Source organism: Liolophura sinensis, chromosome 9 (assembly GCF_032854445.1).
Source record: "Liolophura sinensis isolate JHLJ2023 chromosome 9, CUHK_Ljap_v2, whole genome shotgun sequence".
NCBI classification, from domain to species: domain Eukaryota; kingdom Metazoa; phylum Mollusca; class Polyplacophora; order Chitonida; family Chitonidae; genus Liolophura; species Liolophura sinensis.
Window position 1 is genome coordinate 22219633 of NC_088303.1, and position 27898 is coordinate 22247530.

The 27898-nt window shown below is 37.6% G+C and overlaps 1 protein-coding gene across 1 annotated transcript; it reads right to left on the reverse strand.

The window, feature by feature from the left end:
• Positions 1 to 415: 415 nt before the first annotated feature.
• On the reverse strand, positions 416 to 27859 carry LOC135474713 (tyrosine-protein phosphatase non-receptor type 11-like). The gene is made up of 15 exons (XM_064754275.1): positions 27742 to 27859; positions 12837 to 12959; positions 12009 to 12203; positions 11315 to 11483; positions 10053 to 10169; positions 9527 to 9661; positions 9217 to 9313; positions 8645 to 8724; positions 8152 to 8298; positions 7559 to 7705; positions 6375 to 6529; positions 5344 to 5411; positions 4337 to 4488; positions 3098 to 3237; positions 416 to 2617 (listed from the first exon to the last, which is right to left on the reverse strand). The coding sequence occupies exons 1-15, from the start codon at positions 27753 to 27755 to the stop codon at positions 2542 to 2544; spliced, it is 1815 nt and encodes a 604-aa protein (XP_064610345.1). The 5' UTR covers positions 27756 to 27859; the 3' UTR covers positions 416 to 2541.
• Between the last annotated feature and the right edge of the window lie 39 nt (positions 27860 to 27898).

A 27898-nucleotide genomic window follows, 5' to 3' on the forward strand; every position in this document is an offset into this window, starting at 1 on the left:
ATCTGATAATTCCAAATCTTTTAAATGTTTCAGACAGGTACATACTTAGATTGTGGACCAATCAATAACTTGAATACGATTGCCTACACACCTACACAATCTAACAATGAAACATAAAATTGAGTTCATGTTAATCTCATCAGTATAAGTTTTCATCACATGCCTACACTAAATCTCAGACAATTAGAACAAAGGGAGTTTTATGTGCACATACACATGTATAGACCCAACCTAGATTATCAACACTAAACCTGTGCTGGGTTTTAGCCCTTTTATCTAACAGATCTCTCTCTCTCTTCCCTTGTGATGTGGTCATCCATAAATGAACTTACATGTGGCATACTACAGAGGCCCCCCCAATCTAGCATCTTACACAGGGTCTTTCTGGAGCACCCCCCCCCCACCCACCACCAGCCTATTACAGAGGGTTCCTCTAGCATATTACAGAGACCCCCTTGAGCACATTACAGAGGGCTCCACAAGCATAGTCCAGAGACCCCCTCGAGCACATTACAGAGGGCTCCACTAGCATATTCCAGAGGGTCCCTTTACAGGTCCACTCTAGCATACTGCAGAGGCCCCATCAGGCAATGAAATAAATTACCACATAATCTTTAAGAATGCCCAGGCATATCTGCTTCAAGAAAACCTTAATTTATACCTACTTGACATGGTGGCTTGGTTAATAATGTACACTCTTGTTATAAGCTGCTAACATTTGAATTAAAATTATTAATTTTCACAATAGTTCAAATTTCGAGTTCAAAAAAAGGGTTTTTATTTCCATTTCCATTCAACATGTCACATCACATGACATAATGTAAATATTTGGAGAAATAAAAAAAAAATCAAATCGTATTGTTTCATCTTGAAAAGCACACATTGTTCTTTAGCAAAAGTTTCATTTTATAAAGAAGTATCAACTATGAACGCTATCCCTTTTATCTTTTTGAACATGAACACAAACCGCAATAAAATATTCAATGGCTGATTTAATGAATCAATAATGAACCATCATGACTTAATAGCACAGTAGCAGTATTACAATTATGCCATTGAAAAATACTTCATTCAGCAGGGCCTTACTTCAATAGTTACCTTAATTCTACAGTACCATCAATAATATGTGGAGATCAAAATAGGCATTGGCTTTTATGGCCTTCTTCACTTCAGAAAACTTTGTCATTTGAGGCTAAAGTCTTTTAAAACAGAAGGGGAAAACACTTCTCAGTAAAACTGTAAAACAGTTCACTTGTATACCATAACAGTCCACTGAGATACATGTGATATAACAGTTCACTGAGATAGTATAACAGTCCACTGCAATAGTACAACAGTCCGCTGATATTGTATAACACCAGTGACAATGTAAATATCATGCAGATACTATAACAATGCACTAAGACAGTATGTCTTTTTCAGATATTACAACAGCCCACTTGAATTGTATAATAGCTCACTTGGATACTGTAAGTTAAAAGAGAGACTTTAATTCAGAGATACTACAAGAAATCTTTGGGGTACCATAACATCACTGGGGTAAAGTAACAGACACTTTGATGTTTATATCAGTTCTCTGTCATACTACAAGAGTGCAAGACAAACCTCTTTCCAGAAAAGAATAAAACCTTAAATTTTTCCTCTAATGAATTTCTAATGATAGTACTTATTTCAAATACTCTGCTTCAAGGTCAACTCTACAATATATTTTCTACAATGTACCACTGAGAGCTGAAATTAGCGGCTGAAACATATGTGCACATATGTCCAGTCTTTCTCCATAAAACAAACTATCCATCACCTGGCCAGTCTCTGTTTTACAGAGACTACACTTAATTTGTCACAATCTTACAGCGACTAGACGCTTAGAATGTCATAATACACAGATTTATATGTAGCATCTCCAGTAGCTCACGTATGAAGCAGGTGTAATCCTGGTTAGGATGTTACAAGACATTGCTACTCTGTCCATAAGGGCTAGCATCGACAATAAAATCTGTGACCAACAATGAGTTGTGAATGTGTTGGGCTATGTTTTCAAAGAACTCTTCAGAACACACGTCATGTATGACATAACCAAGAGACCCAGTGTTGGTAAACGTTCTCAGTGAGACAGAAAAACAATGTGCTGCAGCAAATTGCAAATACATGTAAACTACGGGTCTAACTATTCGCAGCAAGTATGAAAGGTAAACTTTCACAGCTAGTGCTAAAAATACCACATGTAGTATGCAAATTTTGAGAGTCCAAAGAGAGGACTGATCAGTCCTCTTCATGAAGCCGATAACTTGCTCTAATCACAACGTATAGAAAAAGGGCATTTCTAGTGATCACAGATAAATGTTACAGTTGTCAGCATGATGTTCAGGCTGGTTCCTCTCACCATCTTAGTCACAACAGAGATAGGTAAGCGTGGTCCATGCAGAAGCTGAGTTTTATCCACCACAAAGAAAAAAAAGGACTTTGGTCAGCGAAGCAGATTTTCTGTCAGAAACTGTTCTGTACAGTGTTCAGTCACTTTGTTTTCCTATAGCACCCAGCTCATTTCCTTGAGCTACCTCTCATTCCATTGATGGGGCCTAAATTTTGGTACATTTTCCCTGGATCTTCAGGTTCCCTGTGATGAAGAAAGATGAAATAAATGTACTTATTTACTTCACTAATGTGGGATATATGGTAGTTGGCTGAGCGAAGGAGAAAAAATACTATACATGTAAATCATGGCTGAGGTGGTAAGAATTGGACTTGACACTGCTATTCAACAATTAGTGATGAATAGACAAATCTAAAACATTCTCATGACAAAAAAAAAAATGTTACATTTATTCATTACATAGCAATTTTTTTGAAAGTCAAGCTGTGAGGCGTAATTCTGAAATCAAGTAGCTCCTTTTAACCATCGCTTTTTTCCAAATATATGGCAAAGTATATTTTCTACTTTATATATTTCTGAAAAATGCAAGGAATAATCAACATTTAAGAAAGTAGCATAGATCAGTGATAACAACATCTTCAGATGTCCTAGCTTGCTACTTTAATCATTAAGTTTTTCCATTAAAAAAAGCCCAATGGGAATGTGAAGAAATGTGACAATTACTTTGGTAAATCTCTAGCCTGTTTTTGAGCTGCCCTGGGTGGAGGTTGAAGTGTTCCAGAGTTTGCTCCCCCTGTTCTAGACGATTCATACACATTCGCATACGTAATGTTTGTATACTCCCTCCCTGCCACAGTGCTTCTCTGGAACACAGAATGGGGAAAATATCATAGATTAATGCTGCCATCTTTAATATAAGGTACACTAATTTCCACCAGTCATCAGAGATTCACAACTATTTGAAGGATGCACTGCTTTTACACTGCTTTTTGGGAATACTTAACAAGATTTATTTATTTATTTGATTGGTGTTTTACGCCGTACTCAAGAATATTTCACTTATACGATGGCGGCCAGCATTATGGTGGGTGGAAACCGGGGGAAACCCACGACCATCCGCAGGTTGCTGGCAGACCTTCCCACTTACGGCCGGAGAGTAAGCCAGCATGTACTTAACAAGATATTTGTTATAAAGAAACCAAATCCTAGATTGTAGTTATACAATGTTTATCACCTGAGTGACAAGTATGTAGTGTGAGCCCTACTTTTCAGCTTTGTGTTACATGTACTTACAGTAATGTAGAGTGCTGCCATTGTGTATTACCTGCAGTGCAGTACAATGAGGTGAAAAACTGAACGCCTGTCTGTCTTAGTGTTGTGTTTTACCTACAGTAATGTGCAGTACCCAATGAGGTGTAAAACTGGAGACCTTTCTGTTTTAGTGTTGTGCTTACCTATAGAAATGTCAAGTACCGATTGAGGTGTAAAACTAGAGACCTTTTTGTTTTAGTGTTGTGTTTACCTACAGTAATGTGCAGTACCCAATGAGGTGTAAAACCGGAGACCTTTCTGTTTTAGTGTTGTGTTTTACCTACAGTAATGTGCAGTACCCAATGAGGTGTAAAACTGGGGACTTTTCTGTTCATTGTGATGTGTTGCCTACTGATGCTCATTGTCATGTGTTGCCTACTGATGCTCACTGACATGTGTTGCCTACTGATGCTCACTGTCATGTGTTGCCTACTGAAGTTCATCGTCATGTGTTGTCCACTGATGTTCATTGTCATGTGTTGCCTTCTGATGTTCACTGTCATGTGTTGCCTACTGATGTTCATTGTCATGTGTTGCCTACTGATGTTAACTGTCATGTGTTGCCTACTGAAGTTCATCGTCGTGTGTTGTCCATTGATGTTCAATAACAATATTAAGACTGGGTTATCAGATGAAGGGCTTGCTGTTTACATGCTCTGCCTGTATCCTCCTCTGCTCTGTCTCTATATAATGTTGTACAGCCAGGTAGACAAACTTATACTGGGCTTCTGTCTGCACCATTCCTGACCGTTGGGACCGGATCGTCTGTATTGTCTTCTGTATGTCAATCTCCACATCCAGTCCTGTAAAACACAAGTCATGAAGAAATCCCATGGGAAAAATAATCTGATAAACTACTGTTGAGTTTATTTGGCTGTTTTTGTTTTCATGAGGGTTATGATTCTATCAGCACATGCCGTAGGAGTAGGACGGACTGACTGTGATTTACTTGATTTATTTGACTGGTGTTTTACGCTGCACTCATGAATATTTCTTATACAATGGCGGCATTGTGCTGGGAGGAAACCAAACAGAGCCTGAGGGGTACACACAACCATCTGCAGTTTGCTGGCAGACCTTTCCATTTACAGCCTGAGAGGAAGCCAGCAACAGATTGTGACCATGGGCAAGTGTTAAAAGGGAACCAAATTTAAGACACAACATCTGGGGCCAATTCCACATAAACATTTCTGACTTAAGTCAAAATTTGAAATATAATTTTAGAGGTTAATTTGAGGCCCTAGAAATTACAATTTTGACCAACTCTTAGACAACTTCAAGTTTAATAGCACATTTATAATATAAACAAAGCATTGTGATGAAGTTTTCAATCTAATGTACATCAGAAACATCTTCATAAAATCGGCCCCAAACCATTTTGCAGACCTGAAAATGTGGCTGAGGAAGTTGGAGCTGGGTTAAGCACACATCATCATTAAATACGAAGGCAATCTGGCTGAGAACTTTATTTTTAAATTGTTAACTGAACCAAATTCGAGCCACAAAAAAGTCTGAATCATCATTGGCTTGATGTCCAACAATGAAATAATTTGTTGGCAGGTTCAGTGGCAGTAATACAAACACGACAATTGGACCAAAATAATAATTTTCAAACTATGTAGATTTTTACAACATGTTATCATGTAGAAGGAACTTACCTTTTGTTTTTATTTGGTTCAAAATAATGTCGATAACAATAAATGTCCCAGTTCGACCAATCCCAGCACTACAAGAACACACAACAACAATATTAATACTAATTCATAGGAATATATTTATATTTATCATATTTATTTACTTCTTCACAGACACTACACACTGGGTAACACTACAGCACTGGGTAACACTGCAGCACTGGGTAACACTGTACACTGGGTAACACTACAGCACTGGGTAACGCTACAGCACTGGTTAATGCTACAGCACAGGGTAACACTGCAGCACTGGGTAACACTGTACACTGGGTAACGCTACAGCACTGGGTAACGCTACAGCACTGGATAACGCTACAGCACAAGGTAACACTGCAGCACTGGGTAACACTGTACACTGGGTAACGCTACAGCACTGGGTAACCCTACAGCACTGGGTAACGCTGCAGCACTGGGTAACACTGTACACTGGGTAACGCTACAGCACTGGGTAACCCTACAGCACTGGATAACCCTACAGCACTGGGTAACACGGCAGCACAGGGTAACACTGCAGCACTGGGTAACACTGGGTAACACTGTACACTGGGTAACGCTACAGGACTGGGTAACACTGCAGTTCCCGACTGTCAGGACTGTGATACTCAATGTCACTTCAACTCAGTCACAAAGTAAAGCAGATTTGCAGCATTCAAAAAGTAACTTTTGTCACAAGTTGAACCAAGTCATATCACAGGGGTGCATTTTTCTGCAAGCCCGAATATTGTTATCTGTGAGAAATGTTTCGTTCCACTTGAACATACTGTGTGAACTTTTGTCTATTTTTATAAAATGGAAATCAATGCAAGGGTGAAAGACAAAAAGTGGCTCTGTTTTTAAAAAAAATCCAGACTACTTCTTACTCCATTATAAATAGATTTCACCAGACATACTCATAAATGCCACTTCCTCAAGTGTATTGGGCCTCTAGTACACATGAGCCAATCAAAAAACTATTTGTGCAGAAGTGACTTGCTTATCAAGATAGCCGACCATACCTGCAATGGCTGACGACTGGTCCTGCTGAGGGGATTGCCTCCTGCTGGTCATTGACCTTCTGTAGGAAGTTGAGAACACTACCTGGGTCAAGTGGAACACCATAATCTGGCCAGATCATGTAATGAAACTGGTAGATCTTTCTCGGCACATCATTCTGAAAACAACCGCAAATTTCTTTACTTGTGTTAAAACAGATGAATATTTAAGAATATGCAACTTTTAGTCTCCTCTTCATTCACTGTTTACAAATATTCGATCAATACATATATATTTTGAGAGACATTCGGAAAGAGAAAACCAAGATCCTCTTTACTACAAAATACATTTATAATTCTGTATAAGGCCAATCGAAAACAATAAAAGAATCATCCTGAAGTAAAACCTTTTTTTGTGAGGAAATGTGGTGACACTACAGTTACTGTGTGGTGATACTACAATTATTTGTGTGGTGATACTACAATTATTTGTGTGGTAGCACTACAGTTACTTGAGTGGTGATATATATGCCACAGTCCTAATGACTTAGAAGAACTCTTTTGTTTATTATAGACTTTAATATCACATTCAAAAAACAGAGAAAATCAATTCATGTTTAAAAATTCCACGGTTCTGACAGCTCTTTCTGTGGTACTTATTCATATGGTTGATTATGTCGTACTAAGGAATATTTCAGTTAGACAACAATGGCTAGCACAAAGGTGGGAGGAAACTGGGCAGAGATCAAGCTGGACTTGAACTCACAGTGATTGCATAAGTGATATGCTTCCAGGTCATTTTAATGTGCTAGAAAACTAACCACTTGGCCATGATTACTAATCACAGAATAGGTAGAAGTTGCCATTCACATAACCTTGTCATGTTATCGCTTAAAAATGTGACATGGCCAAACAAATATTTTATTTTAAACATGCTGTAAAAAAGAACAGAATTGCACAATCAGCAATAGGAAACTTCCCCATTCCCCATGGACTTCCCCATGCATGTAATTGTACTTGCTTGTACAGACCATGTAACGATATCTGAATGTTTAACACAAAACAATACAAATGTGTGAATGCAATTGATATATCTTTCAAACAGGTAAATTATACAAACACAGACAGAAAAGGAGTTGTTTTCTACAATTTATATCATTTAAACTAGACTAACCAATGTTTTAAGAATCACAGAGGTTATGACTTACCTCACAGCCTTCTTTGCTCAATTCAAATTCTCGCAGGGAATAATCGGTCTCACTCTTCTCAAAAATGTGTTTTACAGTGAGTTTACCAGTGAAAGTGTTCACCTCACGGCAAGTGTTTGGTGCAGGCCAGTACCGCATACATTTGTTCTGGCAGAAAAAAACATACACAAGAAACCATGTTTTTAATACGCACCACCCATATTTTATTTATTTCACTGCTGTTTGTGCCACTCAATAATATTTCCCTTATATGATAGCAGCCAGCATCACTGATTATAATTGGAGGAAATGGCCCCAATACTTAGTCAAAATCATATATAATCACATCTCTTGAATTTTACATCTTCAGCCTGGTCTTTCACCACCAAAGAGCCACTGATAAATACTGGTTTGAATTTCTGCTTTACTGCGTTATAAGGCCTACTCTATACAGTTATGCATAAAACGATCCTTATTCATCTTTTTTCACCTGCAGTGTGACACATTTTCAGCTCTCTTCAAAGGTGAGACAGGTGAGAAATCCCCATCAGAACTTACAGGTAAAATATAAGAAACGAAACAAACTTCAACGAAAACACACAGACAAAAAGTACCTTTCCTCTCTCCACTTCTTTGGTTGTCATGACGATGACACGAGCATTTTCCTGCCATATCATACGCCAAAAGTCATCAATTGTTGTGGGCAGACAGCCCTGTGTTGCAATGTACAGTTTTTTGGGCTCCAGTGAGTCTTCTTCTGACTAAAAATAACAGAAATTGCATCCATATTTATTTGCATTTCTACTTCAACTACAAGTTCAAGTATAATCCAGAAGACAACAACCTTAATTCTTCAACCTCATGAATAATTTTTATCACCTATATCGCCAAAGAGTGTTATGTAGGTAAATCACGGTTGGCAATAGTTTCGTATGTTCTTGTTCAGTACTGAATTTTCACCACACTCATACTACCATTCTACTGTATATATGTCAAATGAAATTTCTGCTATCCACTCTCATCAGGTTTGATCAGTCTGTGACCAAGTATACAAGAACATGTCAAGAAATACTTTCTAACTCCCCGAACTTTTAATTTTTGACTTACACTGATGATGTTGGCATTGATGTAGTCAGATCCTACCACAGAAGGGTCCCCATCTCGCAGGATAACTCTGGTGTGATCAACTGTCAACACAATTCAAAATACACTCATGCTCATGGACAGCACAGTCTATATTCATATTTAAAATCTTTTCAACTTAATGAAGACATTAACAAAGAAGCTATATGGATACATGCATGTACGCACTTATTAACTGACTGATCACATTAGATAACCGTGCCCACCGTAATTTCTCAACTGTTACCTGTATGAAAGAGGAACTTTCAGTGTGATTTATGCAATCTTTCAATATAATTTTCAACACAAAACCACAAAACTACATTGGTCAGATTGATCAATTTCAGGGTTTAACAAAAGGCATAACTGTATCAATCTACACACAGTAATGCTCCCAGAATGTGGTAAAATAAACACTTTGCAAACATGTGAAAGGGTTGAAAAATTATAGGATTTTATTTCTTCTCAGTTCACAACCAGTTAACACCCTGTTTGACTTTTTGAGACCACCTCTATCCACACATTTTGCACACAATACATTCTGGCAAAATACTTACATGGGAGGATATTCTTATATCGGTTCTTTGGCCTATTTTCTGGCCTCTGACCTTCCTTCCTGCTGTATAAGTGTTTCACTTCTTGTTGTTGCAGTTGCTGAAGTATTCAAAAACATAAGTTTCCACATCACAATGTAAAAAAAATACTCATTCAAGACATGATGTGATAGTGCATTAGTATTAGAATTATTTTAATTAATTATTTGACCAGTGAACAGCTAATATATTTATGGTAAAATGTATAATATTCCAAAGGTTCTTAAACAAATGCTACAAGAAAAAAAAAATTGCATTGATGAACAGAACAAACCTCAAACTCTTCCCAGAAGCCAGCTTTTCCCTTGTTCTCCTTATCACTTTCCTTTCCAGGTTTTCCTGTTTCCTTCTGAAGTTCACGAACACGACTCTCAATACCAGACGCATTAATCCGAGTGGCATTAAATGGCTGAAAGAATACAACAGACAAAATTTGATTTATCTACTTACCCGATGTCTTACGATTAACTGTTAGGCCACTATTAAAATTATGTATATCAAGTATAACCAAATGGGCCATTAGAAATAGAGATCACAATACTTTTTTTTTTCGGAGTAGCTATTTTTCTTCCGATGCTAACTATTTAAAAATCTCTCCTTCTCAGTGCCCAGAATAGAAAAAAAAAACCCACAAAAAACAATCCCTACCAACGTGCCCTATTTTGTGAATTGGACCCAAGATATAGCCTAATGCACACTTCTCACAGGTTTTCCCGAAGGTCCCATTCCTGTATATCTTAATCCTGGCCACATCATCTATAACAATAGGTTATCAGCGTTTTCAGAAAATGAGCACTCACCTGCTTGAGATGAACAACTGTGCCTGAGGTTTCCACCATAGGGTTCTTTTTGTAGTGCTCCACAAGCTCGGACAAACTCTCAAACTGTTCACCACCATATATGTCATACTTCCCCTCCTGAAACCAAAGGGTAAGAAGATGACAGTGCAGACCAAGAAAATACACCCAAGATCGTGAAGGTGTCCGCAAAGATCAACAAAATAAACCCAAGGTCATGAAAGTGTTCGTAAAGACCAAAAAAATAAACCCGATGTCGAGACGGTGTCAGTGCAGACAGTGTCAGTAATCTGTACAGAACAACAAAATGATCGCAAGGTTGTAATGGTGTCCATACAGACCAAGAAAATAAACCAAACAGATAAGAAGATGGGTGTCATAATTACAATGGTAATCGTGGCTAAAAAAAGATGTTCTTTTCAATCCAAAACAAACTTATATCACAAGTCAGATAAATGTGAAAACTTCTTGAAGTTGTGGAAAGTAGTCATGATGTGAATAGGTCATTGAAAATGGAACTCTTGGAATACAACCACATACATTTTGTATTCAATTTCCGATAAAGGAAAAAAATCTGATAATGATGGGAGCTGATTTCAGAACACTAACTTAAAGGTTACGTAAAAAGTAATATAAAACCAGGAGTATGGTTTTAAGGAAAATGGGAACAATTTATATTTCTTAATAACCACTCTATTTTATACATATTTTCCATCCATGGGCAGAAATATTCAGAAATGACTTCATTTGTGAACATGCTTGAAACTCGGAACCTAGTGCCTCCTATTCCGGCTCTCCCAAAGCGAAGTAGTTTAGACAGCTATCATTGCTGACATCACCCCAGCAGGCTACTTAATTTCCTACCCCCAACACTGGGGCATTTGGACAGCAAATTTACGGCCATTTTTAAGCCCTAAGAAAGTTAAGCTTTTTTGTACTACTGTACGTTAGGAGACATCATATGCTCCATATTATGAAACAAAAACCAAATGTTTCATGTATCTTTAAATTCAGAAATCCACCTTGTTAAGAAAAATAGTCTTTTGTGTGTGCTTAACTTCTTGTAAAGTGGACTCTAGCAAGTGACCCATTACCATCTGGTTTGGTTCCTCAGTTTGCACAGGCTAGACGCCACAAGTCCTGAGTTTGAGTTGCATTTGAGCCGCTTTATTTACTGGTTTCGAGAGTGCTATTTCGACAGTGTCGGAAACTGAAGGCAAAACAGGCCTACTGAGTGTCTAGGCAATATACAAACTGTTAAATACCTGTGTAAGGCATCTTATCATGACATGTGTGACTCTGTCCTCACATCGCACTGACAAAACATAATCCCCTGGTTTACTCTGACTTTCCCGAACCAAGAAGCTTCCATGTTTCCCTTTGTCGTTCAAATACTTTTCTGCTTCTTTGCCAGATATATGACCGTGAAACCACCTGTAAATCAGATGCAAATGACATTTACATAAGTAATGACCATGTCCCTCAAGTATGCTTTGGAGTGCTATTTCCCACTTGGCCATTGATGGAAATAATAATGACAGTTTTCAGGAAATATAAGTACACACTGTTGAAGGCTTTAGTCCACAAAGCGGATACTGAGAATACTAATGACAGTCGAAAGGGGTCAAACTGTCAGCATTGGCAAGTGGCTACCAATTATTTTTCCCTTGAAATTTGTTAATTTGTGATGTCATTTCTCTGCATCAAATCAAAGTAAAATGAAAAAACAAAATCTGCATGTCATCATTTTATACTGGGTACATGTACAGTTTATCGCTTTCTGTCAAACAGGCTTGGTCAACAAAGCCCTGGGGAAAAGACAGCCTTAAAATAATAAAAAATCATCGAACATGCTTATTCATTGTATAATGACTTGGATTGGAAACAAGAATCTCACAGATTATAAACTAGTTGACTTTACATGATTTTTTTTTTTTTTTTTTTGCAGAACAAACATACCTCTCTGTTGTTGGGTCTGCAGAGTTGAGAGGATACTTCAATTCTATTGGCTGTCCATGTTTTTCCTTCAGTTGACTTTGGTTCTCCATATAATGCTGAACCAATTCTGCAAGCGTTGCAAACTTCTCTCCACCATACAGATCATAGAAATCTCCCGTGTTCTGAATCTTAATGTGAGTAACCTCCCCTGACCGCCTGAAAATCACCACACACATGACAGAGGGCAATTTGGCAAAAAATAAAGCCATCTCCTCAAAGAAAAAAAAAATAACATGCTTATACTTAGGAAACTGCACAAACCAGGGTGCTATTTGGTGAAAGGTAGCTATTTGGGATAACATAAAATAATAGTAAATGTTTGATTAGATATACACTGATCAATTTTTTGCCAAAAGCAAAAAGATTATCCCTGACTGATGATTAAGGCAGAACATTGTGAAATCTCATGAAATAATGCTCATGTAATGTAGTTTACAAGTCTCTAATGAATACATTTTTAGCCATCATGTTGGCCTGAATGGATGCTTGGCCATCATTAAAAAATTCTTTCTTGTGGGGTAACCTGATCCTATCAGGAAAAGCAGCGTAGGTTGGCTGGAAACTTTTTTTTTTTGGTCTGGCTATTAATGAAAAAATTAGGGGTTTTCAAAAAATTAACACAGAATAAATATTATAGACAGAAGATTCATTAAAAAGCCTAATAAAAGTTAATTTAAGGCTTTTTTTGAAGGCTCCACTGAATTATCCCTCAAAAAGTATTTTTAATGCTGGGCTTGTAAAGTGAAAATCAGTCATTTAATGTGCATGTGAATGTAACAGTAGAAATACCTGACAGACAGAGTGAAATCTCCTGGGTTGCTCTCACTTCGGCGAGCCAGGAAACTTCCATCAAACCCTCGCTCCATCAGCAGTTTCTCGGCATCCACCCCACTGATGTTTGGGTGGAACCATCTGCAGAAAGTAAAAATCTCATATTTATTTGACTGGTCTCAACTGAGAGTTTTTCACTCATACCATGACAGTCAGGTTTATGGGTTGAGGAAACCAGCGAGTAAAGATACCATCTCACTTCCCCATGCAGCTGACAATTTACTAATCAGATTTTTAATGTGACTTGTTCACATACTGTACATGTATATGATTGTGGTCACCTTTATGGGTGGCAGAAACCAGAAGAGGGTCAATGGAGTGCTGTGACATACGGTGTCTGCCAAATCATCACGCAGTTTAACAGTTGGTATAGTGAACATGCATCTCCTGTAAATCTTCAACTTTTCCCACACATAATTATACAATTATGATATAATTATACACACAATTATTATGAAAATCATGCCGAAAATGATTTGTTCGTGTCGTTATATATGAAAGCTTCATAAAACTGTGCAGATTATTTCTCTACACCCCATAGTTCTCTCAGAATGTTTCGCAATATTGGTCACAGTGGTGGTTGTAAAGGCGTAATAATTAGGGTAGGTCAATAGGACTTCGCTTATTTGTGCCTGTAAGCCAGTGTCAGTAATGGGAGATACCGTATTCCAGATAAAAAGCAGATTAACAGGGCTGCATGTTTATTCCCTTATAAAGAGGCTTATTTTGTCAAGAGAGTTGGCTGTACATGGTATATGCTCAACAGAAGGCAGTAATAAGAAAGCTGACATAACTTTCATCCAAACACAGTATTACAAAAGTATGCCCTAAGCTAGGGTGTCCTTTCCTTTTTTATGGAGGGGGGGGGGGAGGCAATTATAGATAGGCGGTGGAAATAGCCACCCTGCCCTGTTTTTGGGAGTGAACCTTTGTCCCTGGACTAGCTCCTTTGATTTCTAGTTTTCAGTTTCATACGGAATGCAGGGTCATTGTCTTCCCACGAGCAAATTATAAATTGCAGTTTTTAAACAGCGATATCATCCTGATTTCATAAAACAGTTGTTCACTTCACTGTAAAACATGTGCATTCCATTTTAATACACCAACACAGAAATATCACTTTCTGTTGTTATCCAGGACTCCACTGAATCACATGATCCATAAATATCCTGTTTTCATGACACGTCTACACTATTAGTACACATGTACAAACAATAGAGTGATGTGTATAAATAACATCATTGCCTTCCTATTTTTCTCTGTTTAACACACAAAAAAAAATCATATGTTTTGGAACACACATTTTAATGTCATTAAAGAGTGCAACAGCCCTGTCAGTGCGTACAATACATGTACAAACAGTCGGTCAGGCTGAAGATGTATTAAAAATATACCCATGTACTGATGGTGGACACAGTAATGAAGTTCTGCAATACATATGCACATGGAGGACACAGCAATCCAGTTCTGAAATACACTGAACAGTTGGGAGAGTACATAATGAAGCTCTAAAAATACAAATGACATGCAGATGGAAGGTTTGGCGATAAAATTCTAAAACACAGTGTACATCCGGAGGAGCAAGTAATGAGATTCTAAAACACACTGTACATCTGGAGGAGCCAGTAATAAAGATCTAAAACATAGAGTACATCCAGAGGAGCATGTAATGAGGTTCTAAAACACAGTGTACATCTGGAGGAGCCAGAAATGAAGTTCTAAACACAGTGTACATCTGAAGGAGCCAGTAATGAGGTTCTAAACAGACTACATCTGGAGGAGCCAGTAATGAAGTTCTAAAACACAGTGCACATCTGAAGGAGCAAGTAACGAGGTTGTAAAACACAATGTTCATTTGTGTGAGCCAGTAATGAAGTTCTAAACACAGTGTACATCTGAAGGAGCAAGTAATGAGGTTGTAAAACACAATGTTCATTTGTGTGAGCCAGTAATGAAGTTCTAAACACAGTGTACATCTGAAGGAGCAAGTAATGAGGTTCTAAAACAGACTGTATATCTGGAGGAGCCAGTAATGACGTTCTAAAATCAATGTACATTTGGGGGAGCCAGTAATGAAGATCTATGCAGATGGATGACACGATAATGAAGTTCCAGGATACATATATACAGATGTACAGTTGGAGGCCTGTGGCTGAATTCTGAATTTCAAGTGATTTTGTCCTGCGAATCTACATAGAGCAGGCGTACTAGAATAGAGTATGTCAGCTACGGTTACATGTAGATGGGCAGATGCATGGCTACAATGTACAGGTACATGAATGCATACATTATTACACACATATATCATTGTGCACAAGTAAACAAGTATGCATCAATACAGTGTTGTCAGATAATAAGCTATTAACTGTTTTTCTGCAAGCTGCATGACTTCTCCATCAACCACACTGTATGTCTATGGAATATCTAGACCAGACAGCATCACTGAGAGCGACTGTTACACTCAGCATCACTGAGAGCGATTGTTACACTCCGCATAACATATGCTAATGGCTCTAGTTTATGTCCCAAAATATGCTGTATGTAATGACTACTTGCATGCCTTTAAATGACGAATCATTCACAACATAAATGAGTTTGTGGATGTAATTTTCATATATACCAGGTATACATGTACATATGTAAATTGTTTGTCATTTATTTTGTGCAACAGGTGATTCTGTCACACTTTCAGGGCCAACATTCAGTGTAATCCAAAAATGGATAAGAATCAGAAGGATAAATCTAATTATACCATTAGCGTAAAGTTATGATTCTTATTTCACATTATACCTGATTCCCTTTTAAAAACCCATTCATATATAAATTTTTCACCTGTACCTACATACATCTGAAATCATTGCAATGCTGTTAATGGTATCCACATCAGCATTTTAATACTTCCTTTTGATTATTTTTTTGATCAAAGGATCAATAAGCAATGTACAAGTACAAAAGTTCAAGATGTAATCCTACCTTTATAGATACTGTAACTCTTCAACCTTTTCTCATGTTTGCAAGGTGTTCAATCAAGCACATTGGGAAGGCACAATTGTTTGCAGAGTGATAAAATTATACTTTCTGTAAAGGCCTGAAGTCCAACTAATATAGTTTGCTTCCAAAATCTAATTACAAATGTGCATAAATTGCTCTAAAACTTTTTGCACATAAAAGCGCAAAAAGGTTGAGGAATTCGGGTACCACTGGTTTCTGTACATGTAGGTGTAATGGAGGTGAAAGCAAAACACAGCACAATCAAGGTTATACTCTAGAAACCATGCATGAACTAAATCTCTGAATTTAAGTCATTGTACGACTTAAAACTCTGTATTAAAGTCATGAAATGATTAAATCTATATATTAAATTTATGCATGGACTAAATCTCTGAATTAAAATCATGCACGGACTATATGTATTACTGTTATGCATGAAAGAAATCTATGTATTACACTCATGCATGGAATAAATCTGTGTATTAAATTCATACATGGAGTAAGTCTGTATTAAAATCATGCATGGCCTAAATCTATGTATTGCTGTTATGCATGGAATAAATCTATGTATTACACTCATGCATGGAATAAACCTATGTATTAAATTCATACATGGAGTAAGTCTCTGTGTTAAAATCACGCATGGCCTAAATCTTTGAATTGCTGTTATGCATGGAATAAATCTATGTATTACACTCATGCATGGAATAAATCTATGTATTACACTCATGCATGGAATAAATCTATGTATTACACTCATGCATGGAGTAAATCTATGTATTAAATTCATACATGGAGTAAGTCTCTGTGTTAAAATCACGCATGGCCTAAATCTATGTATTATACTCATGCATGGAGTAAGTCTCTGTATTAAAGTCATACACTGAGTAGTGTCACTTATAGGCAACACTCATAAAACTGTCCAGATTACATGTATTTCTCTACACTTCATAGTTCAGAATGTTTCAAAATATTGATCGAGGTGGTGGTTGAAAAAGTTAAAGAATTAGGGCAACTACATGTACGTATTAATATACATGTACATCTACCATCAACTTCCTGGTTCACTATGTCAACAAAACGCCAACACTGACAGTAAACCGATCCTCCAGAGTTAATGTGTTTTTCTGACTATGAAATACCTAACTACCAGTAAACGTATGTCTAAGTTTCTGTCAAAGATGAACGTGAAAGTAGTGAAATTTAGGTTATTTAGTCAGGGACTTGAAATCAACACACCAGTGCTTTAATGTTTCATCAGGCAGAAAAACTGCAAGAAAAATGCACTTGACTTAAATAGAGTCAATATCACCAGCTGATATCGTAATCTCTAACAGTCTTGTTCACAGTAAAATATACGTCTTCAAACACAATGGAATGCATTTTTTTCTGCACGAAAAAAAGACATGAACTAGTTTACATGCAGAGTATCATAGAAATGACAACAGACAAACAATGTCCTAGAAGTTCAAACTGCTTTTAGATGGTGGCAAATATGTATACATGTAAATGTTTACCAATCTGATTCATTTTCAAAGAGCAGGTTTTTAAAGATACACTGTATCTGCTTCAAAGCAATCAATAGTTTTTGATTGAAGGGAAATGGGTTTGGATGTTGGTGAGGGCTTGGATGTTGGTGAGGGAATTGGATGTTGGTGAGGGTTTGGATGTTGGTGAGGGAATTGGATGTTGGTGAGGGCTTGGATGTTGGTGAGGGTTTGGATGTTGATGTTGGTGAGGGAATTGGATGTTGGTGAGGGAATTGGATGTTGGTGAGGGCTTGGATGTTGGTGAGGGTTTGGATGTTGATGTTGGTGAGGGTTTGGATGTTGGTGAGGGCTTGGATATTGGTGAGGGTTTGGATGTTGATGTTGGTGAGGGCTTGGATGTTGGTGAGGGCTTGGATGTTGGTGAGGGTTTGGATGTTGATGTTGGTGAGGGTTTGGATGTTGGTGAGGGTTTGGATGTTAATGAGGGTTATCTTGTTAGCTGATAAATATTAACCTGTCAATGAACCACCTACATGTACAGTTTCTTGTATCCAAAAGGCATTGGAGGACACCTGGTCTAACACACCCACCCACCTCAACCAGTCCTTATATAAACACACACTTCCCCAGGCTTCTACTTGTTTCCTTATCTATTAACTTCAATGTTCAGAGTATAATTTTTTAGACTTTCCCTCGGATGTCAGATTTTAATTTATCTATACTAAAAATTTCAACTGTGGAAATTTGCTTTGTGACCAAAGGTATTATCCCATACATCTACATGCACTAGGTGTTCAGTTCATGACCTACAGATGTACATGTACTTCAGCTTTATTCCTGGCCATCACACATCGACATGTAGCACTTGTCACAACACAGTGCAAGCCACGTACCAAAGGTCAAAACAATTATGAATTTAAGGGGATGACCAATCCCACCAGGAAGCTAGAAATCAAATCACCAGACCAACTACTGCTAAATGTATATGAAAAACTTCCTTATCCACATGTCCATCTTTTCAGTACCCTCACGCTTTGATAATGTTACCTAAAAAAATAATTTTTGCTTGTGACATTACTTATGCGTCTCCTGTACAGATACACTGAACAAAAAAAGAAACTTCACATGTTACTTTATATTCCAAAAATACCCACACAGAGCAAAGTGGGTTGCTAATAAATAAATCCGGTTTATAGACCTAATAAACATACACTAAAGCAGGACTAGGCATTAAGGTGCACTTGGAGCACCCTTCAGTCAACAGAGGCATGATAACGTCACGTTTTCACTTTCAATTTTTGATGGACTTGCCATCCATATTGGAGCTTGGTCAGCACTGCGCAGTCCCCCTTGTATTCATAACCAGGCAACACCAATGAACACAGCATTAGGCAACCAGTGCCACTGCTACACCAAAATGGCATCCAGCTCTTGAACATCCTTGATGTCTCAAGGCACGAGGACTTCTTCCAAGGGCATGATGTTAATACCCACATTTTGCAGGAAATTTTGTGTCAAAACAGCTGTATGTAGTGTCGCATTGTCATGTAGAAATTGGAGGCCTGGACCAGGAGCAGCAATGAACAGCACCAGCTTCGGGACAAGGGCCTGGTCAGGATATCCCACTGTATTGAGGTTCCCGAGAAATACAACAAGACATGAGCGCACATTCCCGCAGAAGTGATGCAAATGACCTAGCCAAATCTGATTGTTCTCCTGGACGTCCTGACCTGGATTGACCAAATGGGCGTAGATCTTTGGCAAGTTACATAATTGAGATCTTATATATACATATATGTGGTTTATAACGAACATTAAGACTGCAAAGACATACATGATGAAACCAGTGAAAGCAATGTAATCTGCAAATTCCTTTTCCAAGGCCGGGCTTAAACCCACGCCTCATGTGTCCTATCAAGCAAGCACATTTTTTCCCACTGGACCACAACTCTCTCCACTCCTGGATTCTAGGCATAGGGTCAGGAGGCTTGACAAGTATTTATACTTAATGAAGGGCAGTGGGTTCATACAGTGGGTTATTATTTTCAGTACTTCAGTAACTTCAGTAAATTACAGAATAACGATGACAGATGCCTACTTGTTACATCATTCACAAGTACATGTATCTTCATAAATTAATGAGTGCAAATGTTTTGGGGTAAAGCCACAAACTGAGTGAAAAGCTGATAAATCAAAAATGAAAAAAAAAATAAAAACAATAATGTTACAAAGTAATCAAGAACAAACCTCTGGGAAACCACAGCCACGCATTTTTTCTTTTGGAATCTGGGCATTACCATCTTACTTGACTCCAGCACATCCAAACGAACAGAGCTACATGTACATCTGTGTAAAGATTACCAGTATCATCCAGTTTTAACATAAGCACCACGTGACTACATGTAGTCCTTAATTTCTATAATTATACATAGCATTTATGAAATTTCATCAGTCATCAGTCAACAAAATCTGAAGCTCACATTAAAATAAATGAAAATGACTATTTTAACTGCTACAGGGACACGTACATGTATGATCAGAGCTAACCAATGGGTTTCTTACAGGAAGAAGTTGTTTTAATTATATGCAAATCATACAGAGTCTAGATAATAAAGCCGAAGAGATGTGATGTCAGCTGCTTAAATGTCTACCCATTTCATGTGGATGTTCACAAATTTTTGATAATAAACAGCATGTTTATGTTGGTTCAAAAAGTCTCCAAAAATGTGAAAATGTTTAACCGTCAATATTCCTGCTGACAATATATGCTAAAATAGTTAAAATTTCACCCACACTAAATTGCACAATTTGCCTGATTGTGAGAATTCTATTGAGCTTAGAAAGGTGTTTAGATGTTTGTTTGGAAGATTGGATAATATCCTGCACGAAAATGGTAAGTTATTCAGCGCCAAAAATAAAACATTTGTAACATCTAAATACCTCTAAATATGTTGTGTTTAGGTTTCAAAACAATATTTCTTAACTCCAAAACACAAAGCCTTGAATTTGAAAGCCAAAACTGTTCAAAGTAGATACCTTTGAAGGGCCTGACACCACTACGCAATATCCCCAAATATTCTAGAACAAGAACAAATTTTGAGAAAAAAAATTCTGCAGACTTGAATGTGACACACACACACACTAAAAAAAAAAAAAAAAAAAAAAAGATTTTTAACTCTCTACAAGACAGATATAAATGCATTTCTACACTACATTATTTACATGTCTTCATCATTTACTATGTACATGTATGTACTTCAATGTGAAAACAGATACAATTTCTGAGGTTCATCATGCAGGCTCTAAATGAACTACTGTGGCTTAACTGATACATGTAGCTGTGGAATGTAAACAGAGTAGCAGTAATATGCTGCAAATGTACACAGAAATAGACTAGAGATGCAAAATAATATGCATAGTGTGGTCCATGACTCAACACAGGAGGATCCTACAGTACATCTATTGACTTTGACATCCTACACACTTCACAGGCATGACAAGTCGTCATGATTTAACATTGGCTTAGCAGGTCAATTATGGGCATTGACAACTGTTCTCACAAACACTATGATCGACTATCCCAGGAAATACCTGTTGTGTATGTACTCAGCTTCTGCTATTTGTTAGTTTATCAGACTCTAAGCCTCTGCTTGAGCTGAGCCTACCAAGACAGTTATGAGAGGTGGCCTGGGTTAACAGCTACAGCTGTATGTGTTAATGATCCCTGCTGGCCAATGCCTCTAAAATGCTGCCACCCATGACTATAACCCTTCATCAGCAGCCAGGTTACATGGGTTGGTTTAGTGCACAGGGTAATGATTTTTGTGATGCCCTTGATAATGTTGTAAAGCTTTGATGACAGACATCAGGACACTACACAATCAGTAGCGTTCACATCATTACGGCAGATAACACCACTTCAAATAAACAATTATGTGTACATGTAAATTAATAAAGTAATTAAAAAGTCCACATGTACTAAACCTTTTCAAATGACACTGACGGATTTTATTTTTTGCTGCTCTCCACCTATCACTGCTTGTGGGGCCTTGGTGACAGTAACTGATTGAGGATGCTCGGTCCGCCATTACGCAGTCTAGTCTTCACTGATACTACTTGTCTTCCAGCACGTCATAATGTAGGATAGTTCATCAGTAACTTGCCAGAAGTCACAGTAGTTTGGTCTGGGCACTCCAGTTTCCTCCACCCAAGAAACTGACCAACAGTGTACAAAAAAATTTTTGCGTACGGTGCTAAACAATAAACATCCTTTAGTTTTATTTTTTAATGAGCAGTTTACGACAAGCTGAGCACGTCACCATGCTTCACTGTGTACAAATGCATACAGTTTTTGCAGCAACATATCATGTGAACTGCAAATGAACAGAGACCAACGTACATTTATAAAGCATGGGAGACTGTCAATCAGCATACATTGAACAACTGTACCAGTTGGAACCAAGTATCTGCTACTTTCATGGAGAAGTTTTACAGTGACAGCTCACATCACTCCGATCCGGTCACTCAGGGAAAAGTTGAATCGCTTCATTTTCCTTCTCCCTTCTTGTTAAAATAGCACATCAAATGGAAATTTTAAGAAGATGACACCCAAAACCATCCCACTCTTTTTGGAAAAACTAATGCTGGCACAACAACGTTGGGAAATATCTATGAATGAAAGCAGGGGGCCTCCGTGGCTCAGTCAGTTAGCGCGCTAGCGCAGTGTAATGACCCAGGAGCCTTGTTTTAGACATCCCATGATGTATCCCTTAAACTAGCGATTCCAAAACATATATGGTGGCACTTGCGTTGCCTCAAACAGGAAGTGGCGAAAGCTGACCTCATAAACAAACATAAGGGTACCCCTGTTTTATGAACATTTACTTCTTATGCATTATGGTATTTTTCAGACTCTCACGATTGTCCAGGTGACACGAGCACGAGGCCTTGACTCCAGTTTTTTCCCCCACAAATTAGGAGCAGGAGGTCACAGGTGAAAGTCATGAGTGAAAAATCCGTCTAAGTTGCAAAAATTTTGTAATTATTTTCTATTAACACCATGGACACATGGGTAATCTTCAAGAATATTGTATGCTGGACATGCTGAAGTGGACTGTTATAATGAAAGGGTCATGACAAAGTAGTTTTTGAAGCATTATTTTTACATTTTTATAGTTACACACGAGCATGCCGGTGATGACGCTAAGTCTAAAGAAGCCCCAAACAGGATATGTTGTTATTGTTTCGCTACAACCATCTGTTGTGACAATTATTGCCCTTTGTTAAACTGTGTCAAAAATGAAACTGAAGGAGAAACTGTCACCTTTTCCTGTTATTTACACATAGTATTTTAATACATTCATATTTTGGATATAATTTAACAATCCTCAACATTGATTCAACCAATCAGACTGTGGCCAAATAGCCACCTATGGTTGAAGCCTGCTATATGCTTTAGACAGTTTTACTTTAGTGAAACGACCTAGTCAATTTATTCTGTAGCCTACTTACAATAGTTGGCTAAATTACACTTATCCAACGAACAGACCTCAGACGGCCACAGAAGTTTCGTGAAACGGGCCCGAGTTGTGCGGACATCCCGTCTGATCAGTTGCAGGTGCGTCAAGTACTTGAAAATGATTGATTACAATGTCTTGTCGAACATAACTAATGCACACAGCGCCAACTCCATGCATCCCATCCCCTAATACAAATACAACTACAACCATGCATAAATTAGATGACCTTTCTTTCCCATATTCAGAAGTACATGTACATATCAAACTCACCTATACATACACCTGTCTATCCCATTCCCTATCAAAAACTAACAATTTCTTCTTTGGCTTCTGGCCAAATTCAGAAACGTTGACAGACAATATTCAACATACCACTGCACAAAATGCACATACACTGCCTAGGTATAACAGAGTCAGCATGACAAGTTTCCTGCCATCTTGTATGATGTCAGTGCTTGTGGTGAACCGCCACTATCATTGTTGAAATTAATTTCATTACTCATTTTCTCTTGAGAATGATGGGAAAAATCAGCCAATATTATCTGCTGACATAGGCGATTACTTAGGTGTAGCTCGTTACACCATTAATCTGTCCACTACTTAATTAGGGTGGTACTGTGTACCTCCTTGTTCAGGACAGTCAAGTTTATGACTCAGATGAGACCTTACCTCCAGCTCCAGACGATTTTGAGAGTTTGCATGTTACAGCAGTTCCTGAGGTAATAACAATACTAGAAAACGGTCAGGCACATCAAAGAATTGACATTCCCCCATCTATTGTTAATATAGCCACCCAGTTGCAAACAGAAGACCATGACTTTTCACCTCTCTCTAAATTAAGAAGGCTTTGCAAAGATTTGAGATTCACCATAATTTTGCAACCTGAAGAAAGACTTGACCTACAGAAGTTTACCTTGAGTTCGCAAACACAAGACAAGGGAAAGCATGGCCAACGAGACGTCTCCTCTATAGGGACACAAACGTTATCAACAAGTCCAATATCAAGTTTAAACAGGCAACCTCACTACCACGTGAAAAACATCAATCAACAGTTCTAGTATAACTACACTTACAAAAGGATTTCATTTTGGCACTTTATTATAAACATGTAAATAGAGTTACATGTACTTCTTTTCATGACTTGCCAGAAAAACTTTCTGATCATGCAAGTATCACCATTAGCAACATAAACAGACAAGCTTTAAAATCGAAGCTCAGACACCTGAAAATCGTTGATAGCAAGAGGAGAGGAAATTCCATTAGTACAGATCCAACAGAAAACTGTACGCATGTACCAAACAGTTGTATCATCTTTGGCAGTTGAGTTAGCAGAGAAAAATGAACAACAACCGCAGAAAATTGAAAGTGAAGAACAGGTATGTTGATATTCTTCGAAAGAAAGAGATACTATCTTCCCATTTGTCTGAAAGAAAGTTACATGTAGCAGCAAAATAGTTTCAAGTGAGAGCAAAGCAGTTTAAAAGAAAACTGGAAAGGATGAAGCAATTAAAAGGCCAAACATTTTTCAGCGCCAATTAAGAAGCCTACATTATCTGTTAAGTGCCGATAAGTTATCCAACAGGTTAACTGAATTATTGACATCTTGATATCTCTGAAGGCTGAAAACAGAAGGTGCAAGAAAGAGATTTTTCCTTGACTGAAAATGGAAAGTTTGCAAACAAAACAAAACACATAAACTCACTTCAAAAAAAAGTTTTCAGACGACAAAAAGGAACTGTACTGACCACCTGGTTCTCTTGACCATACTGTAAGTCTTTTGCAATATACAGAGGAAGTTAATCTGCATGATGAAGATAAGCAGACTTTCACCACACAGTGCATGGCGTGTGTCAAGAATTTAGACACCCAGAACGTCCCCAATCACAAAATCACACCTGTCATTGCACAAGTTCTGAAGTTAGTAGGAAAACATTCTAACAGACTTCCCAACCACAGCACAGTGGACATCACTGTTCAAGCAAATGGTTTGGTCAATAGCAGGCAGTTAGAAGAAGTGCTTCCAAAGGAGACAGACATTACCCTGTAAACAGATGGGACAAGTAAATTTGTCAAGTCATATTACATATACCTAACAACAAGTATGGATGCAAATGTGTAATATCTAGGTCAGAGAGAGATGTCAAATAAAAGTGCCTAGGCCTGCTTTGATACTTTTAAGGAAATTCTGGAAGACATATCAACATGTTCTGAGGAGAAGAAATGCAACAGAGGTTGGAAAACAGATACTGTCACAGATTAAAAACACAATATCAGATCGTGCCCGGACAGAAGTTGCCTTCCACCATCTCCTTGAATAATATAGAAAGAATATCCTTCTGTGGATTGCACCTCTCGGTTAGTTTTGCTGCAAGTTGTGCTTCAACCCTGCTAAAACCTGAAGCTACCTTTACTGCAGAACCAGTTGCTAGCTGGTAAATGCTTCAGCCAGAGTGAACAGGAGAAAAGTGGCTGCTACGGTTAGCTTGAAGTGTTTTACCTAAGTGTAGGTGATAAAGCGCTTTGTCAGGTTTCGTGGCAAGAGATTCAATATTATCTTTCTTTCGGTTGGGATCACTTTTTATCACAGAAAACCAATTACTCAGATACATGGGACAGATAACAATCTACAGCTTAGAGACGTTTTTTGTTGTTCCACATAACAAGTTACCGGAATTTGTCTTGGATCAGCTCGACTTTTTGTTTAGGTACAAATCAAATGCTACAACTCTTACTAACGAGAGCATCTTAATGTATTCCATGAACAAGACGACATACTCACTAGATGGGTTTGAAGTTGAAAAGAATTATCAACTACTTGAAAGTGTGCAAGGAGAGCAAAGAAAGTTCAAGGAGTTATTTATGGAGAGGTGTAGGGAGATCCAAAATCAGAGGTTGGCTAGACTCAAACAAAAAGAGAAGGAATTGAGGGAGAAGAAAAGAAAGTTGACAGAGAAGGAGGAGAAGATGACTCAAAGAATTATCCATTATGGACTTTGGCAGTCTGAGAGTCAAGTAGACTTGGGGAACTGCCAAAGGAGAAGGAGAAATGCCAAGCACTGGCAGGGCAGCTGAAATTTCGAAAGACTGTGTTATGCCAAGAAGCTGACAATTTATTATTTCTGCAGGGGAAAAAAGGTGATGATGGGAAGTATCATTCATATCCATCTAATAAACTAAAGGACAATTTTGTGAAACTAATCAAACTCTCTTACAACCTAGGAACAGTCGAACAGTGGAGAGCCTTTATTTAGTTGGGAAGTCAGTAAGACACAGATGTGAGGAGTGTGAGTGGGAATGCAGAGTGATCTCAGTTGTACCAGGGTATATTGACTTGTACAACACTGTTTACAAAGGAGATGACAGTGTCTACACTTACCGGCTATTTGACGACAGCAAAGAGGGAAGTCTACTGATTATTCCAGCACAGGCAGCAGGATATTATTGTTCAAGTTCACGTAATGTGAAGCTTTGTTCAGTTTTAACTATTGTCCCAATAGGTTTATACACCTGCCTTTTCCAGAATTCATGTTCAGGTTATCACATACTACAATTTTCATCTTCACTTCTTGCATGTTAATCATGGAATACAACAGTTGTTAATAAAATACCATTAATGATCCAGTTACTGCATAATACAGCATTCCAAACTGTTTGCATGTATTAGTCCTATTCAGCGGTGTTTCTTTTAAGTTATTATGTTTTGAAGTGACAAGTTATGCATGATCAGTTTTACAAAGAATAACACGCTGATATACTAATTCAAACACTTACTTGATTTTACCAGGTGATCATTGCTTTAACTTGTTGCTATGTTAGCATTTCACTTTTATAATACATTGTTTACCACAACAAAATCATTTATGGTGAAGTTTTCCAAAGGAATTAATTGCTGAATTGTTTTCTTTAGTAATTCTCTCTGCTTAATAATGTAAAATCTTTAACCACCACAATAATCATCTCTGATGTCTATTTCTGGAATAATAATAGTAATAATAATTCATTAATCAAAATATTATTTAAGAATGAATAAAGTTATATTCTGGACAGATTTGCTCTCATTATCAAAATGAGACCAATAAAATGATTGGTAAAAAAAAACAAAATTAAATCCCTTTACCACTATCGACTGCTATTTTTCATAAGCTTATATGCTTCAGAAAATAGACTTCAGGAAGAATGGGGCATGTTATCAGGTATTTTTCAAAATCTTAACAGTTTCTTCAGTGAATACTCCATAATTTTTTCTTTTGATGACATAATTTTAATATGTCAGCCAGTAAATAATAGAAAGGTATCTTAAAAACTAGAATCATTTTCAGATGCCTATCTATGAGTGAGGTTATGTTTTCTCATGTTTTTCAGAAAGTTGGTGGAAGAGTTACATGTACCTGTAGGCTACTTCAATTGACTGACTTTTCCGTGAAAACTATACACTTCTGAAAAAATTCATGACTGATTTTGGGTGTTTTCTTGTATAATAAACTATATAGTTTTGAAATGTGAGTTGGTTTCTTGAATTTGGAGTGGGAGTGTTAATTTACTAAAGTTTGAACAAATCAACTAAATGATTCACAGAGAGGAGATAATGTGCACTTGATTACAGATGATGTAACGCGGTGATTATATTCAAGTATGTTTGACAGGCATGCGTTTAAACAGTTCAAAACTGTTTACATAAACACAGGCGGTATGGTAACAGACAACAAGAACATTCATGTAGGTTAGTTTGCACACTGAGTCGATTGACTTGTAAAGCGTAGGCCTACACTGTTGTAATGTAAGCTAGTAGTAGTACATGATCAATTTTAACTCTGTACGCAAAGCTGATTGTTATAGGCTATATTCTCAGTTCTGTTTAGTTACCTTCTGGACATCATCTTGGACGGCTTCGTGCTGTCTTCACAGTCTATACAAAATAACTTCCAGCTACACTTAGACAAGTTGCCGACTTCACCATTCCATTTGTCTTTAAATGTGATGGCGGAAGTGCAGCCTCGTTTTCAGAATGTTTCAAAGTTGT